This window comes from Sphaeramia orbicularis, chromosome 20 (assembly GCF_902148855.1).
Source record: "Sphaeramia orbicularis chromosome 20, fSphaOr1.1, whole genome shotgun sequence".
Classification (NCBI taxonomy): domain Eukaryota; kingdom Metazoa; phylum Chordata; class Actinopteri; order Kurtiformes; family Apogonidae; genus Sphaeramia; species Sphaeramia orbicularis.
The window spans coordinates 20,313,964-20,330,136 of NC_043976.1; the positions used below are offsets into that span (position 1 = coordinate 20,313,964).

General features: G+C 39.7%; 1 protein-coding gene across 1 annotated transcript in view; it reads left to right on the forward strand.

The window, feature by feature from the left end:
- Positions 1–16,173, forward strand: part of prex2 (phosphatidylinositol-3,4,5-trisphosphate-dependent Rac exchange factor 2) — a 131,685-nt gene that overhangs the window by 38,074 nt on the left and 77,438 nt on the right. Inside the window, exons 9-15 of the mRNA XM_030123560.1 lie at positions 1,164–1,313; positions 1,807–1,948; positions 6,879–6,979; positions 8,716–8,819; positions 8,914–8,963; positions 12,620–12,695; positions 13,554–13,626. Of these exons, the coding sequence (XP_029979420.1) occupies positions 1,164–1,313; positions 1,807–1,948; positions 6,879–6,979; positions 8,716–8,819; positions 8,914–8,963; positions 12,620–12,695; positions 13,554–13,626 (696 nt within the window). The remainder of the gene's footprint in view (positions 1–1,163; positions 1,314–1,806; positions 1,949–6,878; positions 6,980–8,715; positions 8,820–8,913; positions 8,964–12,619; positions 12,696–13,553; positions 13,627–16,173) is intronic.

The following is a 16,173-nucleotide window of genomic DNA, read 5'->3' on the forward strand; positions in this document are numbered from 1 at the left end:
ATGGGTTTGGGTCTGGACAGGGAGAGGAAGGATAAACACGTGAGGCAGGCGGCGGTGCAGTAACTCGTGGGTGTCCTGCGCCACAGACGGGAGATCTCAAGCTGAAATCCAGGGCGACAGGAGTATTTTAGCTTAGATTCCTACGCAATTAAAGCGCTGCCACTTTTTCCCAGGCACACACTTGCTGCCTGAGGTTTGAAAAACGCCCTCGAGGCATACCATATAAAGGACACCACACTGTAGATGCTTTTAGACGTGATTGTAATTGATGATTGTAATGGTTTGCTTTTTGTTACACACCCTTAGAGGGAAAAAAAAAAAAAAAATCACAAGTCGGGCCCGAGAGGCACTCGGCGTGTTCCCTAAGAGATGGAAAGAATGGCAGAGATTTGACGAGAAGGCCAAGAGTTCATTTCCATTTCGAGGAGGTTTTGACATTCTTAACATTTATATTTGAGTGTAGACGGTGAACCACAAGCAGCCACTAGCACAGACGAAGTATTCTGAGGAGTCAGTAGTAAATAATTCTGATGGATAGTTCTCCTTCTGCATGTGTGTCCTCTCATTTATCTCATTAAAGTAGAAGAGCGATAATCGATGACACACTCAATAGAGAGGCTAAGGGCTGGCCCTCAAGTGTAGAAAAATGAGTCTAGTGAGGGGTTTGTACTTACATAGAATACATTACTCTGCATCGTTTTGGGAGAGAATATGTGATAGTAAAGCGTAAGAAAGCCGGAATTAGTTAAAACATGTTATTTTCAGTCTCTTTCCTGTTTTTTTCTTATATAAGATCCTTCATTGCAGTTTCCTGGCTTTGTTTTTTTCTGAATCCATGATATATTTCATACAGCAGCATCAAAAGTCTGGTAATGACCAGCTCTAATTGTAAAGTGTCATGAGATAACTTTTATGATGTGACGCTATATAAATAAAATTTGATTTGATTTGTTTTGAACCCAACAACTCTGTTTACAGTGTTATGATCAGTACGACCACTGATTGATGCGCCCTCCCCCTTCAGTCGTAAAAGTGCCTTCTGAGCTTAAATGAGTCCAAAAAGTAGATTTGCGTCGTGTTGTTCCACCCCTTGCGAGGAGAGGACTTTATAAAACAAGTGGAGTCAAAGTGGTGTCTGTGCTCTCTCCTCCTCTGCTTCACAGCTGACTACCACAGCAGCGGGAACATAGTTAACAACGGCTGGAAGATCCACAACACGGCCAAAAACAAGTGGTTCGTCTGCATGGCTAAGACCCCAGAGGAGAAGCAGGAGTGGCTGGAGGCCATCATGAAAGAGAGGGAACGGAGGAAAAGTAGGCACTTTGGCGTATCAGTATCAGACAGACAGTTAGGGAAACTCATTTTCTTTTATGTTTAACCTTTTAACATCTGTCTTGCATTAAACAACTGAGAATATATGCGGTGTTTGTTAAAATCAATATAGAGCAGTCGATTCTAAATTATTAAAAGGGGGAATTAGTCCCAGGCCTGATTAGTATGTGGGATCTGTGTTGAAACAGACTTTCAGACTGTCTTGCAGCTTTTTTGTGCTTTATTTCCTAAAATGAAAGTATATAGTAAAGAGAGCGTATTTTCAGTTTCTTTTTGAGCCTTCTTGAGATGCACATGTGAACATAATGCCAGACATTAACGCAGCATAAGGGCTACTGAGTCAGACACTAAAAAGTGCTGCTAATTACCTTGTGTGACATTAACCTTCTACAATGGATGTCATATCTATGCTACGAGCTGAGATTCTAAATGCAGTGATATTGACAGGCTTTTTGTTCCATCATTGCTGTGTAGGTCTGAGGCTCGGCATGGAGCAGGATACGTGGGTGATGGTGTCAGAGAAGGGAGAGAAGCTTTACCACCTAATGACCAAGGGTAACCTGATTAAGGACCGGAAAAGGAAGCTCACCACCTTCCCCAAGTGCTTCCTGGGAAGGTAAAGCCCTCATTACAGATTTAGCCACTGAATGTTCAGATCTTGTGGTTTCCTCTGTGTGAGCTTTATAACTATAAGGCAATAAGTGAGCCTTAAAAAAGAGACTGTATCTTTGTACCTGAGATTTGTAAGGCTTTTGTATTTGATGGAAAGCAGGTACAAAAGCCTTTTTCAGAGTTAAGTGAAGATCTGCTGTGTATAGTAATACCTTCAGAGCAGATTACACCGAATGCATTAACAATAAAGATCAGTTCTCTGCTTCTGCTTTCATTTTTAAATTGGCAAGGATTTCTAAAGACAGCTGGGAAGAAGAAAAGCGTCAATGCTTTTTGTTCAGATGACTGTGTGTTATGTATATGTGCAGCCTCAGTCATGGAAAATCAAATCCAGCCAGATTTGCCCATGAATCTTATTTAAGGATTATTGGTGTGGTGTCTGGGGACGGATCGGCCATTGAATGCCAGTCATAAATCACTGGGAGATATCCCTGTGCAGCTCAGCTGACCGCCTGCTTTCTCCTGCCTCCAGTTAGATTACAATAAGCTCTCTGCTGCGGGATCCTTGAGGTAACTACTGTACAGGTCCATTACACCCGAGGGCAACTGTATCTGTGAGACTGACATGTAATCATCTTTTTTGTGTCCTTGAGTTTTCACATCTGCTACAGTACTGCCCGAAAGTAGAGTATAACCTTCAATGACCTAAACAGCTGCCAGGGACCAAGAGCATCTACTGATGTAAAGTGTTTCAGAACTTTTTAAGCAACTAATCAATACTTGTAAATAATTCAGGTAAAATTCAGTTTCTTTACTTTTCAGCGTCAGCAGATATGACCCATTCGGACGCTCAGAGGCTACGCATTGAAAGTGAAAACGCAGTCCTCTTGTGGCATTGATTCACCAGTAAAACCCATGCAGCTTAATAAATAGCACTGGTTATAGACACTTGTTTTACATGCAGTTAATAATATATTTTGCTGAAAAAGTCATTTTTTCCCTTCAGTTTTCTGTTTTGATATCATTACCTTTGAAATTACTTTGAGCTTTTATGAACATATTACATGATCAGTAAATTACATATAGGAAAATACCTGAATTTCCCTGAGCTGGAGATGATATTATTATAATAAATTGTGATAAGTCACTTAGAAAAGGTTAAATGTAGAGGAAAATTAATTTGGAAGTTGCCACAAAAATAATAAATTTTTTTTTATTTATTTATTTTTTGTTTTTTAGAATTTGCATTTTATTTGCGCAGAAATGTCAGCCATTGACATTATGTCACAAACTGTCTGAACAAGGTATTAACTGGTATGTTTTTTAGTAATAACCAATATTTAGAGCTGATTTGGAATAAAATATACCACTGGTGTCATCTTTAGAGTAGAAGGTCTTGAGACCCCACAAATCAATCTCATGGTTCCTCAGGACCCAAATTACAAACATTATGTGAAGGTTTTCCATAGTGTCAACATTGCAATGACTGCCATCTTCAAAACAATCCACATTTTTATGTTACTGCATCTTTTATGTCATTTTTTTCTTTTTACATTACATCTTTTTTAGCCTATTGCATCCTTAATGTCATTTTCCTTTTTTTTGACACTTAGTTTTTATTAGTTATTTATCATTTTGTCATACAGAACATAACAAACAACACTCGGCAATAGATAATAGTCACAATCTAATAGTACACATAATTTAGGTTACAATTATGAAATAGCAATCAAGTTACACAATTAATATAATTTTTTGAGCAGCAGTATATATAACATTTCACAGGACTATGAGACAAACCACACATTAATTGTTTTTAAAGAAACTAATACATTTGTCCCATCTTATCATATAAAGTTCATCTTGCAGCCTCAGCATTAATGTTAACCTCTCCATTTAATTCCAGGTTTTTAAAGGTTAAATTGTCTCAGACAAGTTTACTTCTGTTCTTGAGCTACTTTAATTTATGCCTCTTTTTCATCACTTTACTTTCATCCTACGAGTCACAGGTGTCCTGTCATAGTAGTTTACCGTTTTCACATATTACCATAAATATAAGCTGAAACTTATGTGCCCAGACTTTAATCTTTCACAGGGACGCGCTTCTTTGATTCAGCTCTGGATCATATGCAATCTATTTCCAAATCAGATAAATAGAGGGCACAGACTGTAACTCTAATCACTGATGTGTGTTAGTTCTAGTCTCTTTTGTTATATTAAAAACCAGAACCACATGTTCCCCCAGCCTCTCACTTTGATATAACGCTCTCTTCATTGAGCCTGAAAACATTTTAAGGGTAAACTTGATGGGATATCACACCTTTTGCTCTTTTAAGCGGGGAAAGCGTAGAAACACAAAACCTCAATTCCTTTGTTCATTCCTCAAATTTGCAGGAAGAAGGGTAACTTTTTCCTCACACTTCTGCTCCTTCCATTGCAAACATATGACTGAAGGTGACAAAGCTGGAGCAGGATCATAAAATCTACAGAGCAAACATCTGGCTGTTACAGAGGACTTTTCCGTGTTTGAAAATGTAAATTGTATGTGACGGCCAGAAGTCTTTTTAACAGTGTGGTGACACTGTGCAATTCAACAAGGGATTGAAATCAAATGAAATATTTTCACTAGACAGCTTTGGTCGTGCCCCTATCTTGACTTTTGAGATCCCATAACAAATTTCCCTTGTAAACGCCCCCGCTGCTATTCAGAGTGACCTGTGTTTTCCATTTGTTTTACATTTTTTATATAGATGTTTTGACTGGTAATAATCACACTGAAAATCACCAAGAGCTTAAACAGTCTTTTCAAAATCCCTGTTATTTTTAAAGAGTATGAGGAGAGGAGGAGGGAAAAAAAAAAAAGTCCAATTGGACATAGTTGTGGCCAAGTTACATCGCATGGTGGTTTGGAATGAGGAGTTACTTTCTCCTTTGGTCCACACAGACAACACTAGATCCCTCGCGGTCTGGAGGAGGAATGGATCTGTCAGCTGAAAAGATTAAAAGGATCAAACGTTGGTCATATGTGGGCACCTTGTTGAGTCTGAAGAGATCATATGGTGAGAAAGTACCTCAGGGATTCTCCTTTTAGAAGCCTTAGAGGAAATCTGTTACTCTAAGTGCAACTCGTCCAACACCTGGATGACCATTCGCAGCCAAAAAGACAACTCTAGCCTCCCTGTACTTAACTCGTCTAAGATGATTTCGGAGATGATTACAGTACATGTATTATCGGCGTAATTGGTGAATTGGATCCAGCATGGTTTGTCTCTGATGAAATCCACATTCCCTGTATCTTCAACTCAGCCCACTCCCCCCATTGTGAAATGCTTTATTCTCTTTCCACGCCTCCTCTTGCTTTTTTTTTTTTGGATGTTTTTTTAAGGCTATGAGCTATTTCTGCATCTCAAACTCCTCCCCTTTAAACAGCATAATCACTTTTGTGGTTTGAGTCCTGCGACAGTGTAATTCATCAGAGGAAATGTGTGTGACAGCCACCTAGATGGCAGTTATCATCCAATTTCAAACCTGAAATAAACACGAAAACAAACAGAATTGAAGGCGCCTGTGCTTTTTACATATGACAGATGTTGGTTCTTGCATGTTGTGATAGATGCTGATAAAGGGCAGCTCAGTGAAATGCCCTTTCAGCACACCTAATGAAAACACTGATATTTTGGCCGTATGTAGGTGTAGCCTGAATATAGACAGAAATGAGAGAAATCTTTCATCAGTTTACATTAACAATGAACACAATGCAGCCTCTGAATGTGATCATTTCTAAAATGTTGTGAAAACTTTCTAATCTTGTGAGACTTTTTCAGAAACCAAACACCGATACTCATACTGGTGACAAATTAAAATGTAATAATTGAAAAATTGATTCAGTCAGCCTAAGAAAACATATTGTAAAGGTAACCTTGATCTCCCAGAGGCTACGACAGCTACAGAGTCCAAACATTTAGAATGAGGTGCAGGTACGGAGGTTGACAAATGGACGTTGTTTCGACTTGTTTTTTTTCTGTTGTGGAGAGAGAGGGTGTCATGGATGAGTGACTAAAGAGTGTAAGATGTTGAATTGAAGTAACAGAAGAAGGAGGAGGAGGAGGAGGGGTATTTGGCCAGTTGTTTCTCTGAAAACTTTTATAATTGCTTGTGGCCCTCCTGTTGGCTCCACGCTGAAGTGAAATCCGCGGAATTCCAATGGTGCTGCTGGCCGTGTTTGTTTGGCTTTTGTGGGCAGACGGGACATCAAGGATGTAATCAGATATGCTACTGCAGCTCTACACGTTCCCCACATCCAGCTCTCTCTCTTTCTTTACTTTGTCCTCTAGCTCTCTCTATCTCAAGCCGTCTCACTAAATTATGGACAATTATCCTGTTTAGCTCCTCGGGGCTATCACTAGAATGAACGTTATGTTTGTTGTTCCAGCAGTTGGTTTGTTTCCTCTTCCCAGCTGTAACGATGCAGAGTGAAAATTCAGTTGCATTCTCCAGCGTCCCAGGATCCAATTAAATACTCTGGCATTTGATAGTGTTACGTCGTGTCTCTTAAATAAATAAGTTAAAGGAGACATAATATATGAACTCAGGCCTTTTGGCTGTTTTAACAAACACATGTGCCCCCTAAGAGTAAATAAATCCTCCTTCTTTGCCAAGGTTGTATTTGTTGCCATAGTCACATCAATTTAGAGAAAATGTTGTCCGTAGTGAGTTGTAAAGGCTCTGTGGAATGGTGGCAAAGGCCACAAGGCTTGGTGTTTTGTTTTTTTTTTTTTCCATCTCTTTTCTACAGTATGTAGGAGAAATTCACTGCTCTGCCCACTGAACACTGGCCCTCTCATCTATACAGTGATGGTGTTTTTCTATATGTTGTTGTCTTGTCCATGAGTATGTTTTTATGTCTGTGTTGGTGTTTCTTTCTATATCCCCAGTGAGTTTGTGTCATGGCTGATGGAAATTGGTGAGACAGGCAATCCAGAAGAAGGAGTTCACCTGGGTCAAGCCCTGCTGGAGAACGGCATCATCCACCATGGTGCGCTTCACTTTTTCCTCCTCTTCCTCTTGCATTTGTACTGCTTCATCGCTTCTTTCTTTCTCATATATAAACTTATGGCAATTGCTGTGGCACGAAATATCGGTTTGTCTGTTGCCACAGACCAATCAAATGTTAGCATTTGTATTACAGCCAGTCGGGGGTACTGTTACACGAACTCATTTGTCTCTTGTTTTTTTTTTTTTTTTTTTTTATTATCCTCATGTTGCCACAGTACTGTGGTGATATATGGCAAATACTTGAGTATATTCTTTTGTGCATTTTGCTACCACAGTAGTGTGGCAATTGATGGAAGAAACGACAAATTGGTGATAGTATATAGTATAGAATAGGAATTATAGTTCTAAATACTCTATATGTTGTTTCATGGTGTTTTTTGCTCTGGAGGCTGGAGAAGGTGGGCGGAGCTATATGTTAGGTGCTGTAGTGTGCTGTGTGACTTCTCAGTTCTGTGTCAGTTCAGTGTATTGAGTGCTGTGGTCCGATTTCTGCTCTCTGAACGTTGTCCCAGTGGCTGATTTATTTCATTATATCAATGTCGAATTTACCCCCCTCCCCCCTTTTGAAAGTCTTTAGAAAAAAAAATGATAGTAATATTAATCCATCCTGGAATTGAACTGGGGTCTTCTGCATTGCAATCGCTTTACCTTACCAAGTGAGCTTAATGTCCACTGTGAGTTTGGTTAACCTATTTGCTGTCTGATTGTCTTGGTACTTTTTCGGAATGTTAAGTTACAATTGTAGATATGATAAACCTTGGGCACTGATTGGCTGTGTGGTAATAGACAAACTGATATTTTGGGTCACAGTACTGTGTCAATAGCCACTTCGAAACCTAATACATCTCAGTTCTATTTACTTTGCGCTGCAGAATTTAGAGAAAATAAGGTTTTGCCAATAGCTGACCTAACCCCTGGTCATGTCCAGTGAACATTTCTCATCCAACAACTGGATACACTGCAGATGTAGCTGTCTATTTTATGTCTTAGCAGGTGTCACACATAAACACTCCTTTGACACAATGTTTAGGTAAGAGATTATAAATATTAATCTCTTTTTGCAGCGGTGTTTGTGTTATATTTGTTCAGTGGCTGTTCTGTGGCTTTGGGTAATAAGTGTGTTTAGTGGATGAGGTTTAAGCTGGCTAACGCTCTACATTCACAGTAAATGGTGCGTTCAGCTCACTCTGCATGTATTTTTTTTCCTCAAAAGAGTAGGGGCCTCAAGCCAAGATGTATCTTAAATCACTCAGGGGTGCTTTATTGCTTCCTCACAGAGAAAAGAGATTGGGCTTTAGAGCTTTTCCTGACAGAGAGGTATAACTGGGAGCCCCTCTGAGCTCTCACAGTGCAGTTAGAAGTCCCCCATGTGAAAAACGATAGAATATCTTTTCATAAAAAGCTTTAATGGAACCCACACGGCTGCGGCCAAGAACCAACTGTTATTACTTTTAGGAGGATCATCAACACAGCCCCCTAAAGCAAAAGGAGTAAGGAGCTCTGAGCAGCTGCGTTATCTGTGACCACTCCGTGTCCGAGTCTGAAGTCATCCTTTTCTCTAGAAGGCTTGTTTCATCATGCAGCCCTGCTTTCCTTCAATATGTTTTAAACCTCTTATACTTTCAAATTTGAAAGAAGATGAATACTCCTCCCCTGGGGTTTGAGACCTTTTCACGTTTGTCATTCTGGCATTTGGTGTCGAATTGTAATTCCTAGTCACAGACAAGCACCAGTTCAAACCGGAGCCTGTGCTGTACCGTTTCCGTTACGACGATGGCACCTACCACCCCAGAAGTGACATGCATGATGTCATCTCCAAGGTAATCCTCCTGCAATACAGCCTAATGTAACTACTGATTTTCACGGATCGCTGACATTACTAAAGTCACCACATTCCTGTTTTGTTTCCCTCAGGGCGTTCGTCTCTTCTGCCGCCTTCACAGCCTCTTCACTCCTGTCATCAGGTAGGCGATCATTTTCATTTCCAGTCCATTTCAGTCCAGTCAGGTGGGGCTCCAGTAGCGTAGCATCTGGTTTTACTCCTAAAAATAGTTCAGCCGCAAAGTGAGCAGAGGAGACAAATATCACAGTGAACTATGAGCTCATTGTTTTAAAGAGTAAGCGACTTAGGGGGAGTTGGCACAGATGGTGATGGAGTGCAGCAGGGCCTGTGGGTGATCGAGCTTGGCAGTTCTTATCTGGCTGGTCTCAAAACACAGATGTGGTGAAGGAGATTGAGTCTATCAGATGTAATATGTAGCTTAGGTTCATGTGGTGTACCATTAACTGGAAAGAGCACTGTATGTTTTTCAAAAAATATCCTTACATGGTAAATGTATATTACAGATTATTCAATCTTAAGGTATAAAACAGGAATTAGTGCACATATGTGAAACCAAAGATACACAATTTGCCCCTGAAATAGATACTTAAACCACAATCCAAAACAGGTGTGTTTGAGCAATTCTGGCACATGTTATGAAACATCCCTTTTCCTAACGGAGCTAGGAACAGAGTGAAGTGATCTTGTTTTATTGGAGCAAATTGCTGGCCTGCTTTGGCTTTTGGTGTTGTTCTTTGTAATTCCATTTGAAGAGTGTTTGAGGTATGGGCTGCTAATGTGTTTTACCGCAAAGCACCGCATCAAGGTTAGCTGTTTATGTTGGATTTCCAGTTGCCCGAAGAAAAGCTTTAATTTCACACCAATAAAACTGTGTCATAGCTGGAGGGGGCCACAGTGATGCTCCATATATTAAATTATATATTAAAGCTTCTCTGTCTTTCTTTTGATCTGACTAATAAAAAGCCTAAAGGTTATTCTCTCTCTGTTTGTGTCAGTATCCAGGTCTGCGGGCATTTAATTTGGGGTAAAACCTTTAGCGTTAAACTCCTCATACTAAAGTTGTGTGTTGTTGGCTGCGATATCTGCCCAGTGCTTTCCCACTGAGGGTCCAGTACAATGCATTACAGGGCTTGGGAATGCCAGAGTTTAATTGGAGCAACCAACCCCTGCCTAATTAGGTGGAATTTCCTGGCAGAGTGAAATAGATGAAGCGTAAGGAGCGTACGCTGCGCAGACCCTGTGCTCCAAACCAGCTTCTGTACCCCCCTCCCCCCTGTTACTTCCTAACAAGAAGGCGGTGAATATACTGTGGGTTAATACTGTTCACATACACCTTTTAATATGCACAGAAACACACACGATGCAGTAAAGGTCACTCATAAACAATCTCTGTGCAGAACGGAAAAACTGGTTTTATGACAGTATTTGAGAAATATAGACCACCTCTTTTATTATGTTGATGAATTTTCTTGAAGTGTTGAAGACTTTCTAAATAACAGAACAGTTTAGTGTACTTTTGTAATTAATCAGGACTGACATATTAAGTTTCACTTTCTCTCTGTAATATATTCCAAAGTGTGCTTTAAAAATACATTTGCCTACTTTTCTTCCATTTATCCTCACAAAATGTCAAGGCAAACTTTTCTCTTTGGCCAGCAAGTTAAAAACCGCCTCTTTGACCTTTCCTTCTGCTGCTCCTCAAACTGCTGTTTCCTCATGCCGGACATATGGCTGCCCAATGGACTGGTGTTTACCCCCCATTTTTCACTCTGACAGCCTCTCTGTGCACCGGCCGCTGAAGCCCCGATCTCCCTAACTCTGCTCTCCCATTTAGGGGAAACAACAGCGTGCCTCATACTACTTTCAGCCCAAGTGGTTTATACATGGCACAGCAGGGCAACGTGCTTCAGCAGCTAATACCAACAGTATTGTCCTCATCACAGACCAACAGCGGCTGTCAAATACAGTTACGCAACAGAACGTTCCATTGTGGAGGAAACAGGGTAGCGTTCGCCCTCTCACGCTTCAAATTGTGAAGAGCTCCAGACAGCTGAGATTGGACTTTAACTTGGCCCATATGTTATGTTTGACTTGATGTGAACTGTGTGTGTGCGCGCTTGTGTATGTGTGTGTCTGAGTGAGTGTTTGCATGTGGTGGAAGCGGTGGAGTGGTGTAAGTCACGGTGGTTCTGGACTTTCCCGGCCCACAGCTCGGCCCCTGCGTGTCCCCGGGGAGGCCCCTGTGTTCATGGGAAAGTCACGGCTCCATTTCAGACAGCATTCTCGGGGTCTGGCAAAGTGCGGTTGTGTGGGTAACACTGAGAACGGCACCGCCAGACTGACATGGGGCACCCCAGGGCCAAACACAGCTGGAGTTGTTACCATCTATCCCCTGTGGAATGCTGTTTTGCTGTCACCTACTGCCAGAAACTCACTGAGATTTATGACGCAACTGCCAGTTCTTGAAAAGTGACCACGCCTTGCTGACAGTGGAAATTATTAGGCTTCTTTTAGGCACTGTATTTAAATAGACCAAGTACGACTACTAAACATGTTCGCCCTCTGTTTTTGTTGCAGTAAATCGTTTTAACCCATAAAGACCCAAACGTCTACCACTGAACAAAACCATCTACTGATCTAAACTGTTTAATACCTGTTGATTCACTAATCCTATCAATACATGTAAATAATTGGTGTAAAATGCAGTTTGTCATCTTTTCATGGTCATCAGATATGACCCATTTGGACATTCAGAGGCTCCATAGTGAACGTGGAAACACTGTCATCTTCTACAACATTGATTCACCAGTAAAACACATGGAGTCGGATCAATGACAGTGGATGGGCACACTTGGCTTATGTTCAGTTATTAACATCTTTGCTGAAAAAGTCACTTTTTCTTCAGTTTTCTCAGTTTCTGATATAATAACCCTCAACTTTAATCTGAGTTTTTATGACAATTTACATGATCAGTAAATTAAACACAGAAAAATACATGATTTTCACTGAAAAAATACAAACACAGAGGATAATATTATAATAAATGGTGATAAATCATTTAAAGGAGTGATATTTTGCTTTTTTAAATAGAATTATGCATTTTAAAATATTTCCCTGTGGTCTGCATAAACTGTAAATGCTATGCTTAGGTCTGAATTCTTCATTAATTCAACTCCACAGGTCCATCTTCAACCCTATTTCTCAGTAATGACACCAGAAAGGTCGTTTTGAGCGCTGGCCCTTTAAATGCACATGAGCCACTTCACACCTCACCCCCTCCAGGTTGTTGACCTTGTGGCTCTGTCGTGTTAAACCAACAACTGAACATTTTAGGTAATCGGCTTGAAATTTGGACATATTTTTATTATGGACTACAACCGTTGCTGCTGATAAACAATTATGTCATACTCAGAGAAATGTTCGTCAGAAGTCTTGTGTAAATATTGTGATGTAACTAGTTGTAGACATAACAAATTAAGCAGGAATTGAAAAAGGTTGTAGAAATCCACTTGATTTTTGCCAAAATGAATATAAAGATAGCTTTGCAGCACCTGGAGGGTTCAAATTCAAACCTTTTGAACTATTAGGGTCCAAATACACAAATAAATGTAACAAAGACTAATAAAAGTGGATAGCAAAATAGCAAAATATGACCCCTTTAAGAAAAGTTAATTAGAGAGAAAAAATTATTTGGGAACTGTCATATAAGCAGCACTGGGTCTTTATGGGTTCATTTTAATTCCTGTGATGAAGCCCTCTGCTTTCTTGCCCTTTCAGAGATAAAGATTACCATCTACGCACCTACAAGTCTGTGGTGATGGCCAACAAGCTGATAGACTGGCTGATAGCACAGGTAAGACTATTTTCATCTGTAGATTTTCAGAAAATATTCATTTCAGCACCTAGCATCCTGTTTAACTTAGACTCATTGGTTCCTGAGCAAATTGAAAACATATTTCACCGGCTCCAGAAACACAAAAGAGGTGAAAGAATGTGTGAGGAAGAGAGGCGGAAAGATAGATGGAAGTGGTTGTTGTTCTAACAGGCAGGTCACTTCAGACATGCAACAGAGGAAAGAAAGTGAGACAACAAAGCGGTTCTTTCCATCAGACTAGAGCCCCTCTGTGTAGCCAAAAGGAAACGAAGAAAGAAAAGCAAAATTGATCTGACGGCCAAACTTTATTGAGTTTGACAGGAGGCTTTGAGGTTGACAGATTGATAGTCCTGTTCAGGATGACAACAAAGAAATGAAAAGTGTATGGCGACCACTGCAGAATCAATGGCAGACACCGTACGTCGATGTATGCATATAAGTGCATGTGTATGTATCTGTGTGTGTCCGTGTGAGTGTGTTTGACCTCGAATGGCGGAAACACTTTTATTCCTTTAGGGAAACTTCAAGAGATGTCACACTATTTTGTCTAGACATGATTTTGGCTGTGTTTTAAGATGAAGCATGTATTGGCTGTGCCGGCCTCTGGGCTTTTGGATACAGGAACAAAGGGGGGTGTGAATGTGACATTTTGACTGCTCTCAAACCACAATGTCCTTTGTTCTCACTCTCTTTCTACTTTATTTTCTCTCATCTTCTCTTGCCTTTTCTCTCTCTTGAGTCATTTACTCTGCCTTTTTTTCTGTGTGTTTAATTCTCTCTCAAATTTTCATCATTTTGGTTTTGGCCACTCTTTTTTTTTGGTGTGCTCTGATGCAGGGGGACTGCAGAACAAGAGAAGAAGCATTGATCTTGGGGGTGGAGCTGTGCGACAATGGCTTCATGCATCACGGTACAACACTTTTCACTGCCGAGGATATCAACAGACTGAAAAAAAAAAATCTGATCCTGCTGCTCATGAACTGTGCAATCCTCTGCTAAATGAGAGTTGAAATGCTTTGGAGAATCCAGAGGGTGCCTGGCATTTAGCATCCTGTTTTAGAACACAACCACTCTTGTTCTCTTTCCATTTCTACTTTTAATCCCGTTGACACGCAACAGGAATAGATTTTTTTCCAACCCTGTGAATGAATTTCTATGTGTCTGTGGTTGGAGCTGAGGCTGTGTTCATGCATATTATTATTCGCTTCATGCATACTTGTGTGCATATGGCTAAGTGAATGAGTGCAGGGTATATGCACGGTTTGGTTTCACTGTGAGAACTTGGCACATGACACATGGATGTTTGTCAGTTTAAGTGCAAATGGTCAGTAGCCATGGTTGCAGTTTGTTTATGAGCGTCAGATTTGTTTTTAACTCCATGCCTTCCTCATGCCAAGGTCCACATCATACACGCTACAGTATGACTCACAGCATGTCTCCTCGTTCCCCCATGACGTAACTGCTCCAAACTACCCACAGCTCTGCCTCGCACTACAAATGACCAGAACGTCTATGGAACATAACAGCCCATGCCTTCAAACTTCCTTTCAATTCCACAGCCTTAGGGATAATTTTACCTCTCGTGCCAGTAAGTTGTTTGGCCTAATGATGTAGCTATTAAAACTATTGGCCCTATATCTGATCTTGAGAGGAATGAAAGTGAGGGAATGATAGAAGGAAACTCTGTTTTTCCCCACAGGGCTATTTTTTATTTCAAAACTAAAGTCTTGCTGAAGGCATAATGTTCCCAGGGAGGTTCGGTTCATTCAAGGTGATATTTTGCCAAAGGCAAGTGTGATCTCCCTGTGTATTGGTGTTTGTATTTAGAAAAAGTGATATATACTGGTAGGATATAGGGTTTCGAGTGCCATTGCTGTGTCTACTGTTCCCTAGCGAGTATTGTTCCTAGTTTTAATATTCAAGTTCTCAGCCCTGTGATGAACTGCCAACATATCCAGGGTGTATCCCGCCTTCGCCCATTGGTAGCCAGGATAGTCTCTGGCACCAACGTGACTCTCTCAAGGACTAAGTGGTTCGGAAAATGAATAAATGAATGAATATTCTAGTTCTACTCACTACCAGACATTGATTACTGAAGGAATTTCATTTTTTATGTTCCAACATTCAGTTCAAATTCCACATAACTCCTCTCTATTCATTAAAAATCCCCCAAAATGTTGGTTTTGTGAATTGTGGTGCATTTGTTACAAATACATTTCCTTGCACTTTGAAAACCTTTTTATACTTAGGCCAACTTTGGTTAAGGTTATTAATAAGTCTCCATTAATGTAAAACCAGTTTATTTTTTGTTAAGTTTAGATATTGTATTTAGGGGTCTGATCAAGCGAAAATGAACGTTAACATGAAAAAGTAAATTTGCACACATTTATCAAGGGGGCTCATTTTTTAACTAAAGATCTCTATTTTATGGAACTGTTATCCTTTTTAAAATGCCACTTGTAGAAAAAAGTTACAGCTGATTTTATCGATTGTACTTTTTACACCATAGCCATATCTCAAATTTGATGCTAAACATTATGTCTAAAATATTTCAAAATGTATGCAGTCTGTTGAATATATAGGTGATTGTTAAGTTTCAAGTATTAGATTTTCATTATTTTGTTAATGATCTTTATGAGTTTGAACATTTGTGAGTTGTTTAAAAGGCCCTGTCTATGTGTTACCACAAAAATACAAAATTTTAATTCTCAAGTTACGTATAATTCAGATATTTGAGCGAAACTTTTAGAAAGTAATGATGATTTGATACATTTTGGGTGATGCATACAATGATAAAGAGTCGTCCATGTGTTACTATGGCAGCCTGTTCACGTGTTACCACATTCTTATGTCAGTAAAACAGAGACTTTTCAATATTTTACGCCAAAATTTATTTTCAGCGTAGTTGAACATAATATCTAAAAGGTTTTGTCCTACTTGATATCAGTTTCTGTTGAGAACCGCCTGTTTTGAATGTTTGCGTAAAGTTTAAAATATTGATATCTGTTTCAAGTCCAAGTGTTGCCGAGCAGTAATTGGACATTTTTCACCTAAAAATTTTATCTCCCCAAATTTTGTTATACATAACATTAAAGTGCTTATAAATACCTACTCAAATATGTATAATACATGAATATAAGTTGCTCTGTTTACATGACAGAGACTGTTGAACACGAAATGTGCCCATGTGTTACCGCTTGATCGGAGCCTTAGAAGGCCATGCGAGTGTCAAAGCATGTCATAGCTACTGTACCTTTTACAAAGTTTGAAATTTGATTTGAGCGAGCATTGTACAACTCAAGCAATTTACACAATCTTCTGCATTGAGATTTATAAAGAATAGAAAGTTATTGAACCTAGTGGCTTTCTCAAAAATGACAAAAAGACAATATAAAATCCTATGCATATAAAGTATTTGAAAATAATTCGAAATAAAATAAGGTGATGAAATGTTCAC